Source organism: Pipistrellus kuhlii, unplaced genomic scaffold (genome assembly GCF_014108245.1).
Source record: "Pipistrellus kuhlii isolate mPipKuh1 unplaced genomic scaffold, mPipKuh1.p scaffold_m20_p_44, whole genome shotgun sequence".
In the NCBI taxonomy this organism is placed as follows: Eukaryota; Metazoa; Chordata; class Mammalia; order Chiroptera; family Vespertilionidae; genus Pipistrellus; species Pipistrellus kuhlii.
In genome coordinates this window covers 3,070,726-3,083,188 of record NW_023425545.1, presented here as the reverse complement: position 1 = coordinate 3,083,188, position 12,463 = coordinate 3,070,726, and the positions used below count along the sequence as shown (strand labels likewise).

The 12,463-nt window shown below is 62.9% G+C and overlaps 1 protein-coding gene across 4 annotated transcripts in view; it reads left to right on the top strand.

Annotated features, from left to right (window-relative positions):
• CCDC57 (coiled-coil domain containing 57) overlaps positions 1 to 12,463 on the top strand; it is a 33,324-nt gene that overhangs the window by 6,234 nt on the left and 14,627 nt on the right. For 3 of the 4 annotated variants that reach the window (XR_006739907.1, XM_045572249.1, XM_045572251.1), the window contains 9 exons: positions 573 to 773; positions 2,454 to 2,612; positions 3,829 to 3,991; positions 4,367 to 4,501; positions 5,445 to 5,649; positions 6,072 to 6,224; positions 7,300 to 7,409; positions 8,470 to 8,634; positions 11,656 to 11,842. Coding sequence is in view for 3 of the 4 variants with exons in the window: in XM_045572249.1 (XP_045428205.1) it covers positions 573 to 773; positions 2,454 to 2,612; positions 3,829 to 3,991; positions 4,367 to 4,501; positions 5,445 to 5,649; positions 6,072 to 6,224; positions 7,300 to 7,409; positions 8,470 to 8,634; positions 11,656 to 11,842 (1,478 nt within the window). In the remaining variant the exon portion in view is untranslated. The remainder of the gene's footprint in view (positions 1 to 572; positions 774 to 2,453; positions 2,613 to 3,828; positions 3,992 to 4,366; positions 4,502 to 5,444; positions 5,650 to 6,071; positions 6,225 to 7,299; positions 7,410 to 8,469; positions 8,635 to 11,655; positions 11,843 to 12,463) is intronic. The other variant, XM_045572250.1, reaches the window with a different exon arrangement.

Sequence of the window (12,463 nt, the reverse complement as noted above, 5' to 3'; positions counted from 1 at the left end):
GCAGCAGGCACGTGTTCGAAACCGAACAGACTTGGCTGCGGTCACAGGCTCTGCTCCTAAATGAAGGCGTTACGTTTACAAAACCACAGGAAGACCATACAGTCAGGAATGCTAAGAGGCCGTCTGTCTGCTCCTCGGGGGCCTCTTCTACCAAATGGCACGTCCATGGCTCCCAGGCCTGCGTGGGGCTGCCTGCGTCCCACACCCGGCAGCAACTCACGTGACGTGCACCTGCGTTAGACGTGTGCCAGAGAAGAGGCAGTGCGCGCAGTGGGCTTCACAAAGGCTGACGTGGGCCTGACGCCTCCTGCTCAGAGGGGCCGTGGAACCGCGGGCCTGGGAGGCTGAGAGGGAATGGAGCCTGTGCTTCCGCACCCGAGGCCCAGCGCGCGCGCTCCACTTCCCGGGAGACGCTCGCGCACTCAGTGCTGTGAGCCCGGTGGCTGTGCGGGCCCCCCACAGCTGTCTGGGTGCCTGAGGGTGTCCTGTGAGACAGGAAAGCACTGGCCTGGAGCCCCGCCGTCAGCAGGGACACCACGGCTTCCTCTCGGGACACACGCTCCGTCTCACAGGCACCAGGAGCTCGACCGTGCGGCCAGGGAGAGGGACGCGGTGCTGGCGTCGGTGAAGGGCGCTCACGCGGAGCAGCTGCGGGCGCTGGAGGCCCGGGTGCTGGAGCTGCAGGCGCAGTGCGAGGCCCGGGAGCTGCAGGTGCGCAGGGCCGAGTGGAGGCAGGCGGATGCCCTGAAGGAGAAGGACGCCGCCATGGACAAGTGAGTGCGGGGCTGGGCCCAGGGGGCCGGCGTGGGTCACACCGTGACAGTCCGGCTGTGAGATTGTGCAGTTGATACGCGTGGAAGGTGCGCAGCCGTTTGTGGTAAATGGAGAGCTCTGGCATTGAGCACTGCACGCTGCTGTGTGGCCATCACCACGCTCCACCCTCAGAGCCTGTTCCCCAGACAGCCTGTCACCGTGCACTCGCACCCGGCCCCCACTCTCCCTCTGTCGGAGCCTGGCTCTGAGGGCCCGCCGGCCCTGGGTTACGCTGTGTCCTGTGGAGGGCGCCCTTTGTTTACCCAGCCTCTGTGACGGTGTCTGCCCGCTGGCTGCTGGGAGCCCTGCTGGGAGCATTGGCGCTGGGTCTGTTTGGTCTCCGCTCAGCTCCGTTCCGTCGGGCCCAGAAGTGGTGTGCTGAGTTGGGTGGGAAGTAGATTACTTGTAAGGAACCACCAGCCAGGTTTCCACGGCAGACGCACCCGTGGGCCCGTTTCTCCCTGAGCTGGTTTCTTTTTGTTTTCCTTTTTTTAAAAAAAATATACATTTTACTGATTTTTTACAGAGAGGAAGGGAAAGAGATAGTTAGAAACATTGATGAGAGAGAGTCATAGATCAGCTGCCTCTTGCACGCCCCCTACTGGGGATGTGCCCGCAACCAAGGTACATGCCCTTGACCAGAATTGAACCTGCAACCCGTCAGTCCGCAGGCTGAGGCTCTATCCACTGAGCCAAACCGGTTTCGGCTCTGAGCTGGTTTCTTCCCGGCTTCCCAGCCACGTGTGTCCCAGGGCGCCGGGCGCCCGGGGGACTGTGCCCACCGGAGGGAGACCTTTGTAATTGGGCCGATGGAGCTCCGGTCTCTGGCGGGCTCACGGAGATAATTAAATAACGCACTTCCAGTGTCACGTGCTCAGCTCTGCGCTCCTGTTGCCGAGAATGCCTGTCTCCTCCTGAGGAGGCTCTGCCAGTGCTGTTTCTGCTTAAAGGAACCACGGCATGGACACCAGGAGGCAGAGCCTGCTCAGTGGCCTCCTGAGGCTCCCTTGGTGGTTCTTGATCCACTCGGTGGGACAGTGGGTGGGCGGAGGAGCTGGCCCGAGTCACTCACAGAGTGTGTGCCCGCTGGTGCCAGGCCTCCCAGGTCTGCCACGCTTCCTCCCCTCCCCTCCCCTCTCCTCTCCTCCCTTCCCCTCCCCTCCCTAAGGCTGTCTTGTGAAATTTACCCGGTTTTCGGTGACTTTACTGGGGAACTTAAGGTCAGTATAGACCCTCATTTTACTAGTCAGTTTGGAAATACACACTGAATGTCCACGTGGAGTGCTGTGCAAGGCAGGCGCGGGGTGCAAGAATGGCCCGAGAGCCAGGCTCAGGCCCGGCTCCTGGCAGGGGCTCAGCCGGTCCCTGGGGTGCCTGGGTGGGGTGGTCCCTCTGCTCCTCTCAGTGAGGTCTCCCTGGCGTGGACGCAAGTGTGGAGACGGCATGATCTGCAGCATCTCCCTGAGGCCTGCGTGTGTGTGCGTGTGCGTGTGCGTGTGCGTGTGCGTGTGCATGTGTAAGAGTGAGTGCTAGTGTGTGCATGAGTACGTGCAGGTGGTGTGAGTGTGAGTGTGCGAGTGTCTGCTGGGTGTGAGATCTCGCCCAAGAACCTCTCCCACTCCAGCTGCCTTCCTGCCCAGGCTCCGGGAAGAGGCGTCCGCTCTGAGAGCCGGCTGGGATGCACAGCTCGCTCAGCTGTCGAAGGAGACGACCTCCAAGGACCTGCAGGTCCAGTCGCTGCAGGAGGACACGGCGCAGCTGCGGGCACAGCTGGCCCGGTGCCAGCAGGACGTGGGCAGGTGATGTCCCCTCGGACCCGGCCTGGCGCCCTCGTCATGGCACTGAGTCCCTTTCACACCCTGTTGGGGAAGAAAGACAAGAAACACATAGAGAGATTTTCTCCGTCTTTCTGTCTTCAGTCTCCCCGATACCTGCGCTCCCCTGGGGTACGCCTTCTGTCTCTTCGGCTTGAACTCCAAGCTCTTCTGGCGGCTCCCCTGGTGGAGTCTGGACTGTAAGGGCGACCCCTTTGCAAAGAAACGCAAGCGTGTGATGCTGGGCTGTCTCTCAGGGTCCTCAGAGGAGTCCGTGAATTATTTCCTGATTTCCCTGTGGTGGTTCTTTGGTCTGTGGGTCCCTTTTTTGGTTAAATTGGTTGGGATGACAGTGGTTAACATGAACATACAAGTTTCATGTGTCAGTTCTATGTTACAAGATCTGCATGTTGCACTGTGTGCTCACCACCCAAAATCAGATCTTCTGTCAACCTGCATTAGACCCCTCCCCCAGGCCCATGGGTTACTTAGAAAGGTGTTGCTTAATTCCCTTCTATTTGGGGATTTTCAGGTACCATTTTGTTACTACTGATTTCTTTTTTAAAAATATATTTTAGGCCGAAACCAGTTTGGCTCAGTGGTAGAGCGTCGGTCTGCAGACTGAAAGGTCCCAGGTTCGATTCTGGTTAAGGGCATGTACCTTGGTTGCGGGCACATCCCCAGTAGGAGCCTCAGGAGTGCAAGAGGCAGCTGGTCGATGTTTCTCTCTCATCGACATTTCTAGCTCTCTATCTCTCTCCCTTCCTCTCTGTAAAAAATCAATAAAATATATTAAAATATATATATATTTTTTTAATTGATTTTTTACTGAGAGGGAGAGGGATAGAGAGTTAGAAACATTTTACTGGGGATGAGCCCACAAGCAAAATATGTGCCCCTGACCAGAATCGAACTGAGACCCTTGAGTCCACAGGCCGATGCTCTATCCACTGAGCCACACCGGTTAGGGCATTCCTACCCATTTCTAACTTAATTTCTAACTTAATAGAAAACTATTGTGTACATGTTTGTTTGTGGCTTTATGGTGTAACGGTCTGATGGGGACCCGGCTGGGCTGTGCGATCCACGAGGTCTCGCCTCTGTCCTCGCAGGTTTCTGCCGGCTGCTGACAAGTGTGAAACCTGTTTATCGTGGCCCTGGGGGCCGGGGTGACGCTCACCGTGCGGTTCTGGCCCTGTAGGTACCAGCGGGAGCTGTCCCTGGCGGTGGAGAGGGAGCAGAGCCTTGAGCGGGACAAGGTGCAGCTGGGCCTGGACTGGCAGCGGCGCTGCGAGGGCCTCGAGCGGGACCACTACCTCCAGTCCGAGGGGCTGGTGCAGGGGCTGGCCTCGGCCAGGGCGCAGGTGCGCTCCGCTCCCCCCCCGGCCTGGCGTCCCCGAGCCGTCTGGGCTCACCAGCCGCCCTTTCATTGGAAACGTGTCCTCACGGAGCGTGTGCCCTGACAGCGGAGCTGTGATCAGTGTGTCCCTGCCTGCCACCGCCCTGCCCGTGTCTCACTCCCTGTTTCTCCCGACCGCACGCAGCAGGTGGGGCAGCGGGTGGTGGGCGAGGGCGGCGACGTCCGGATCCCGCGGCTGCCCGGTGCTGAGGGGCGCCCGGGCACCACGTGTCTCCGTGGCGCTTCTCCTCGGGTCGCTCCGGCTGCCTCTTAGGCACTGGCGCGGACGGCGCTGGTGCTGCTCTCCTGATCCCCAGGTGACGAGTCCGCCTTTCCCCAGATCGCCGCCAAGCTCCAGGAGGCGGAGCAGAGGCTGCGAGACCAGGAGGTGGTGCTGAGGGCCCTGACGCTGGAGAGAGACCAGGCCCTGCAGGCCCTGAGGGACCACGGGCTCAGCCCTGAGCAGGAGGTGCCGGTGAGCGCCCTGCCCGCCCTGCCCCCAGGTGTCTAATCCCCCTGCTGCCGGGCACTGGCCTGGGCTCCTGTGTCTGCTTGTGCTGAGTCTGAGCATCGGTTGTGTATGCTCTCCATCTTTTCTCTGATCTGCTCTGGGCCTGTCCTACGGTCAGTTTTTGTTTCGGATGACGTACATTTCATCTCTGCAGATGCCCTGTGGTTCTTTTGTTTCCTTTAATATATTTCTGTTGATGTCAGAAAGGGAGGTTAGAAGGAGAGGGAGAGGAACACCAGTGATGAGAGGCTCGCTGACCGGCTGCCTCCTGCACGCCCCCCACTGGGGAGGGAGCACAGCCTGCACCTGTGCCCTGGCCCTATGAACCCTGAGCTGCGCTGGCTCTTCCCTGGCTCTTGTTTTCCTCGGGCCCTGTGCCGGTGTGTGGCGACGGTGCTTTAAGCCCTGGACTGTCCCTCTCAGACCTTCCTGGTTCATCCCTGTCCGTGCTGAGCCCATCCCCAGGTCCTGTTCTGTGGCTCAGGCATCCACGGGGCATGTGAGGGCGCCCACATCTGGCTGCTTCCGTGTGGGCTCACCTGTCCCCGGGCCACCCTGGACGCACTGCGGGGCAGAGCACAGCCGGGGCAGCTGTTTGAGGACCCCAGGCGTCTCCCAGCGGCCGCGGGCGCCGCCCTGTCCCAGGGCACAGGGTTCCTTTCCCCACGGCCTCGCTGCAGCGTCTTTACGTCACAGGCAGCTAGCCGGTGGCTCGTGGCTTTTTTGACTGAAAAGGACGAGCCCCTTCGCCCCAAAACGGTCTTGTTTGTGAGACTGAGAAGGAAGAGAGCTTCACACGCCTTTAGCTGAGGAAGGAAGGCCGCTGCAGGGTTTGAGGGGATGCAGGGAGCCGGCGGGGCGGGCCAGGCCTCGCTGGCACCATAACACCCCCTCTCCTGGTGTGCAGGGGCCCCCTCCGCACCAGGGGGAGGAGGCGAGCGCGCCTTTCCCGTCCGGGGAGATCCAGCGGCTGCAGGAGCAGAACGCCAGCCTGCGCCACGCGGTCGCACAGATGAGGGCCGAGATGGAGGCTCTGAGCGAGCAGGTGCTCCCCCCCGCCCAGCCAGCGGGAGACGCTGCAGCCTCGGGCTCCCCGGCAGACGCTGCGCCCGGTGAGCGGGGAGACCGGACGCGTCCCTGGGCTCGGAGAGGTGCAGGTCCCGTGGTGGACGGCCTCCGGGAGGGTCTCACGTCAGTTCTTCGCGTAGGATAGAAGCTTCTTGTGAAGAGGAAGAGAAAAGTGAGGGGTGCGCAATACCTCCGAGCAGGGACAGCGCCCCGTTCAGCACGCCGCCCCATTCAGGGGGGCCCTGGGGCTGTGGGGGCGTCTGGATGCTGTTTGCTCCCGGCTGCTGAGCACTCCCTGAGAGCCTGGACAGCTGCTCCCTGGACACGGCGCTCTGGGGATGGGGAGAGGCACCTGGGTGCCGACACCGAGGGGCGGACGGGGCGGGGCGGGGCAGCCGCTCCTGGGATGCGGGCCTCGCAGGGTGTGTCCCTGCCCGTGCCCGTGTTCACAGGGGGCTTTTGTCAGGTTATGTTCTGGCTCTGGAAGCAGAAATACGAAATCTGAAGGGTAAGTTCAAAACCCTGGAGGAGCAGCTGGGAGAGGCACTGCAGCCTTCGAAGACACCCGCGTCTCCCGCAGACGCCCGGCCCAGTGCCGGCACCACAGCAGACGCCCCCGGTGAGAGTCTGGTCCCAGCAGCGCCCTCTTTCTTCTAAACAGTCACCCCAGCGCAGCTGCCAAGCTCAGGCCCCCATTCCCAGCCCCGAGTCAGCCGCTGTCCCCACACCCCCTTCCCAGCCGCTGTCCCCTCCCCCCATTCCCAGCTCCTGTCCCCTCCCCCCATTCCCAGCCGCTGTCCCCTCCCCCCATTCCCAGCCGCTGTCCCCACACCCCATTCCCAGCCGCTGTCCCCTCCCCCCCATTCCCAGCTCCTGTCCCCTCCCCCCATTCCCAGCTCCTGTCCCCTCACCCCCATTCCCAGCTCCTGTCCCCTCCCCCCATTCCCAGCCCCAAGTCAGCCGCTGTCCCCACACCCCATTCCCAGCCCCTGTCCCCTCCCCCCCATTCCCAGCCGCTGTCCCCTCCCCCCCCATTCCCAGCTCCTGTCCCCTCCCCCCCATTCCCAGCTCCTGTCCCCTCACCCCCATTCCCAGCTCCTGTCCCCTCACCCCCATTCCCAGCCGCTGTCCCCTCACCCCCATTCCCAGCTCCTGTCCCCTCACCCCCATTCCCAGCCGCTGTCCCCTCACCCCCATTCCCAGCTCCTGTCCCCTCACCCCCATTCCCAGCCGCTGTCCTCTCACCCCCATTCCCAGCTCCTGTCCCCTCACCCCCATTCCCAGCCGCTGTCCCCTCACCCCCATTCCCAGCCACTGTCCCCTCACCCCCATTCCCAGCCGCTGTCCCCTCATCCCTTTCCCAGCTCCTGTCCCCTCACCCCCATTCCCAGCTGTTGTCCCCTCACCCCCATTCCCAGCCGCTGTCCCCTCACCCCTTTCCCAGCTCCTGTCCCCTCACCCCCATTCCCAGCTGCTGTCCCCTCACCCCCATTCCCAGCCGCTGTCCCCTCGTCCTCGGAGTCTGAGTCCATGCCCCTCTGCAGCCCTCGCAGCAGGCGCCTCGCTCTTCCCTTTCTCTCTCCGCGGGCCCTCCAGTCACTCTTCCTCCCGTCCGTTGACGGGGCAGGAGAGGCAGTGGAGACAGAGCTGCGCCGCCCTGGACGACTTTCTGACGGCGGAGCCTCTCTCTGCAGGAGGAGCCCTGGCTGCTGACGGTGCGTCCCTGGGGCTGGGGCTGGCGCTCAGGCGGCTGGGAGACCGGGCGCGTCTGCTGAGCTTCCTGGTGGCCCGGCTCCGAGAAAAGGTACCGCCTGACCTGCTGAGCCGGCCGGTCTCTGCCGGGCGGGTGCTCCCGGTGGACAGCGTGGGGAATCCGAGTGAAAATACATTTCACTTCCTGTGCGTGGGACACAGCTCTGTAAGCACATGTGGGCAAGGGGGTCACATCTGCGATGCTTCCCGGGCCCATCCACGTGGAGTCTCAGGCGCACACACACACACTCACACGCACACCTACACCCCGTGCAAGGTCGCGGTTGGGCTCTCACTTTGTCCTGGAACCACAGATGATTTGCTCGGCTTGGGACATGTTCACCTGGGCGTGGTTTTGTTTATTTTTTTTATTTTTAAAATATATATTTTATTGATTTTTTACAGAGAGGAAGGGAGAGGGATAGAGTGCTAGAAACATTGTGGAGAGAGAAACATCGATCAGCTGCCTCCTGCACATTCCCCAGTGGGAATGTGCCCGCAACCAAGGCACATGCCCTTGACTGGAATCGAACCCGGGACCCTTGAGTCCACAGGCCGACGCTCCATCCACTGAGCCAACCCGGTCCCGGCAGTTTTGTTTATTTTATTTTATTTTATTTTATTTTATTATTATTTTTTAAAATATATTTTATTGATTTTTACAGAGAGGAAGGGAGAGAGATAGAGAATTAGAAACATCGATGAGAGTGAGTCATCGATCAGCTGCCTCTTGCACACCCCCACTGGGGATATGCCCACAACCAAGGTACATGCCCTTGACCAGAATCAGACCCAGGACCCTTGAGCTCCATCCACTGAGCCAACCGGGTCCCGGCGGTTTTGTTTATTTTTTAATGAACGGTGCCTGTGTATCCAGTGCTCCCCTTGGTTAGCTCGTGTGTGACCCATTCGAGGAGCATGGCACTTGCCAGGAATCCCTGATAGGGTCGCTGCACTTGACCCTCTGAGGCTAGAATGGGCCTCGCTCTGTGCTGGTTCTTACCCTCTACCTGCTGCTCCGGGCCCGCTCCTCCGCCTGCCCCTCCCCTCGCGTCGCGGAGCCGCCCCCTCGCCCGCTCCCCGCGGCCTCCTGACGGCCTCCTGACGCCCAGGTGCTGTGGCAGCCCCTGCAGGGGGACGCGGGCCGGCAGGAGCTGGCTCACGAGGCGGACCAGGTGCTCCTGGAGGTGCGGGAGCTGCAGAAGCAGGTGTCTGAGCTGGAGAAGCATCTCGCCGCGGCGCCCGCAGCTCCGGACTGCGTCGCCCTCGGGAGACAGGTGAGCGCCCGCCCACGATCTGCACCCGTGGCTGCTGTCCGCTCTGTGGTCCCAGCCAGGGCTCCGCGTCACAGAGCGCTCCGCAGGGGCCCCTTCCCAGAGGCCCTCTGCCGGCCCAGACCTGTCCCTGCCGTGACCTGTCGTCAGCCGAGTGAGCCCAGACCTCTGTACCCTCAGGTGCGACGCGTCCCGCAGCCCTAAGGCTAGTCCCCTGCTGCCCTCTCAACTGCTCGCCCTGCAGTTCCTGTCACTGATCCCCTTGTCAGAGCGAAGGGAGACACTGCAGATAGCAGGACTTACAAGCAAGGGGGTGGCCTCATCCGGCCTGCGTCCCCTCCTCTCAGTCCCAGCGTCTTGTGACCTTGGGGAGGTCACTTCCTGGATGAGAAATTTGAGGCACAAAAAGCCTAAGTGGCCAGTCCCTCTGCCCAAACCAGGCCACCAGGTTCCCACCACAGCTGCCCGGCTGTGTGTGTCTGTGGCTGGGAGGCAGCCCAGATGGTGGGGAGAAGGCCGAGGGAGAGGATGCCCGGGCGGCTGGGACAGAGGAGAGCAGGGCACATGGAGCCCGTCGCCAGAAGCCCTGCAGACCTGCGCCCGCTCTGCTGCGAGGGCCCAGGGTGGGTGACGCCTTCCAGTGTGAGACATGACGGGGCGGGAACCCACAGGGCCGCTGACCAACCCGCAGGCAGTGCTGGCGCCGTCAGTCCGTCAGGGACACAGGATGGAGAAGAGGACGGCCCTTCAGACACGGGCACAGAGGCGCCCCTGAGAGACGGGCAGAGGCGGAGGGAGCAGCGGGCTCTGTGCCGGGAGTCAGCTGGCTGCCCGCCCACAGCCACAGGCAGGAAGGCGGCTGCTGGCCGTAGTGTCTGCACCTCACGGCCCTGGGGACAAAGGGAAGTGCTGGTCCGAGCGGCCTCGCCTGCGGACACCGCTCCCCGAAGGCCCCGTCGCCGTTGCCGGGACACGATGTCGGGGGCTCTGGACTGGCCGCACCCAGGACACAGTGCCGGGACCGGCCGAGAGCGGACAGGCGGCCGCGCCATCCAGGGGCCGGGGCCGGGCAGGAGGAAGGGAGCGTGTGGACAGGGCGTTCGCTCTGAGCCCGCTCCCCGGGAACTGGCTCTGATGACTGGTGAAGAGAACGTCGTCCTTCCCGGGAAGTAAAACGGTGGCCGGCCTAAAGGGCGAGTGTCCCAGCCCTCCCTGCGTCTGCAGGAGACAAGCACAGGCCCCACCTCACCTCCGCTTCTCTAGGCCAGGCCCTCCGGCCCAGGGGGCCCAGCTCGCCTCTCCTGCCTCTCACCCTCTGCCTGCTGCTGGCTCCGCCCTGTCCTGACAACCCGGAAACCAGGCAGCACCCGAGGGAGGCACAGGTCCACTGGGGGGCAGTGTCCGCTGTCCAGCGCTGACTCTGCTGCAGCTGGGGCCTGCAGGAGGTGGAATCTGCCGCGGGGCCAGGTCCTCGGCACCGGATGGGCCTCTCTCAGCCCGGCCTCGGCCTCCAGCGTTCTCCTCCTCGGAGCTGTCGCTGCTCCCCTCGGGCTGGAGCATCGTGGGAACAGCTCAGCCGCTTCCCAGCCGCCTTGGGGGCCTGAGGCTGGCAGCGTGGGCCACGTGTTCACAAGTTCCCCAGGGGTCTGGTCATTGTTAGATGGGTCACTACTGTGTGGAGACGCCTTAGAGTCATCTCCGTAAAGTATCTCCAGAAGCCGAGCCTACGCCCAGGGACCCTGCTGCCCGACAGCCCCACGGCGCAGCCCCAGGGCCTAGTGCGCTGGCCGCCCAGACCGCTGGTGTCTTCTCTGACGGCCCCAGTGCTCTGAGGTCTGGGGATCGGTTTGGGCTGCTCTCTCCTCACTTAAGTAACACAACCGCAGAGCTCGCACCCCCGACCGGCCGCCCAGCCCTGCTGAAGGCTGCGACGCTCTGTCAGGCTGGGCCAGACCTGTGGGGCCTGTGCGTGGAGCCGCGCTCCAGCTTCCCGGACCCCGTGCGTGTCCTGGGTCCTGAGAGACAAGAGCCGGCACCCTGGGGAGACGGGCCAGGGTCCGGGGCTTGGGGCCATGGGCCTCTGCCTCTGTAGCTTCGGGCACAGGCCAGGCACCGTGGGCAGTCACTGCGGCTCCCAGCACCGAGGGCACGGGGCCTGCCAGCCTGGAAGGCACACCAGGAAAAGGAGCAGGACAGGGCGTGCTGGCCTCTGCCTGGGACGCGGAGCAGTTCCTTGTGTCCACCCCAGATCGTGTGGCCGGGACAGGCACTGTGGCTTTTCATGGGTGTCAGCAGCAGCCAGCCAAGTAGGCCACCTGTTTCCCTCGGGCCCTGGACACCACCGGCCTCTCAGGCCGCACCCCCCCCCCCCCCCCGCCCCTGAAGCAGAGGCTGCTCCCCCCTTGCTTTGCAGACTCCCCTGGGGGCACCTGTCTGTGCAGGAACCTGTGGTGATCAGGTGGGGAGACTGGCATCATGGGGTTAGGACTTGGGGCTCAGACCTGGAGTGTTTTTCCACCCCCCCACCCCCCTGTGGCCTCTGCTTTCTCTCTGCACTGTTGTTGAGAGGAGCCTGAGGGCGGGTGGAGCCTGGGGCTGAGCCTGGAGCCAGGGCAGCCGGGAGGGTGGGGTGGGGCGGGATGGGGCAGGAGAGGGGCGGCCACTGGTCCAGCTGAGGGCAAAGCGCAGGGTGGGCGCCGGCGAAGGAGGTGGGCTGTGCAGGCACTACTGGGCCCTCCAGCCCTTGTAGGCCAGGTGGGCAGCAGGCACCCAGGCTGTGGCCATGGGCCCACATGGGCACGTCACAGGCACAGCCTCAGGGTCCTGGGGCATCCTGGAAGTGTAGGTGGGTGCCAGCTGGCTCCTCTTTGTCCTCACCTGGAGGGCCTCTCTCTGACACACTGAAAGGTGTCCCAGGGCCTCTCTCTGGGATGCATCCGTCCCCAGGGAAGTCTGTCCAAGACAGGTGGTGCAGCCACCCCCCCTTTCCTTGTGGGCTCTCCGCTATGTGGGTCTCATTCACAGGGCCCAGCAGCTGGGGTGCCCACAGGGACCGAGGGCCCAGGATCGCAGCCCCCACAGGCCCTGTCTGTGCAGCGGCTCCAGAGGAAACTGAAGGAGGCGGCCCGGGTGGTCCTCCGTCTGCGGCGGGAGAAGGAGCAGCTGCTGGAGCTGGGGAACAGGCTGCGTGCCCAGCTGGGCCAGCCCGAAGGTGAGCCAGGGTGGAGGGGCACAGAAATGCTCTGGGCCCGGGAGGCCAGGCGCGGGGCAGGGAGGGAGAGCAGAGTCCGTGTCCGTGTGTGAGAAGACAACGCTGGTCCTTGGAGCTGCTGTGCTTTGTGCAGCGGGGTGAGCATCAGAGGTGCCCATTCACCTCCCATCCATCCATCATCCACCCACCGACCCATTCATCCATTTATCTGTCCATCCACCTGCCCATCCCCTCATCCATCCATCCACTCATCCATCTATATGCCCGTCCACCTACCCATTCACCATCCATCCACCCTCCATCATCTATCTAGTTCACCCTCCATCATCCATCTACCCTCATCTATCATCCATCCATCCACCCTCCATCATCCATCCACCCTCATCTATCATCCATCCAACCTCCATCTATCCACTCACCCATCCACCATCCATCACCCATCATCCACCCATCATCCACCCACCCATCCATCCATCCACCATCCATCATCCATCCACCCTCATCCATCCATCCACCCATCATCCAACCACCCATCCATCCATTCATCCATCCACCCTCATCTATCATCTATCCATCCACCCTCCATCATCCATCCAGCCTCATCTATCATCCATCCAACCT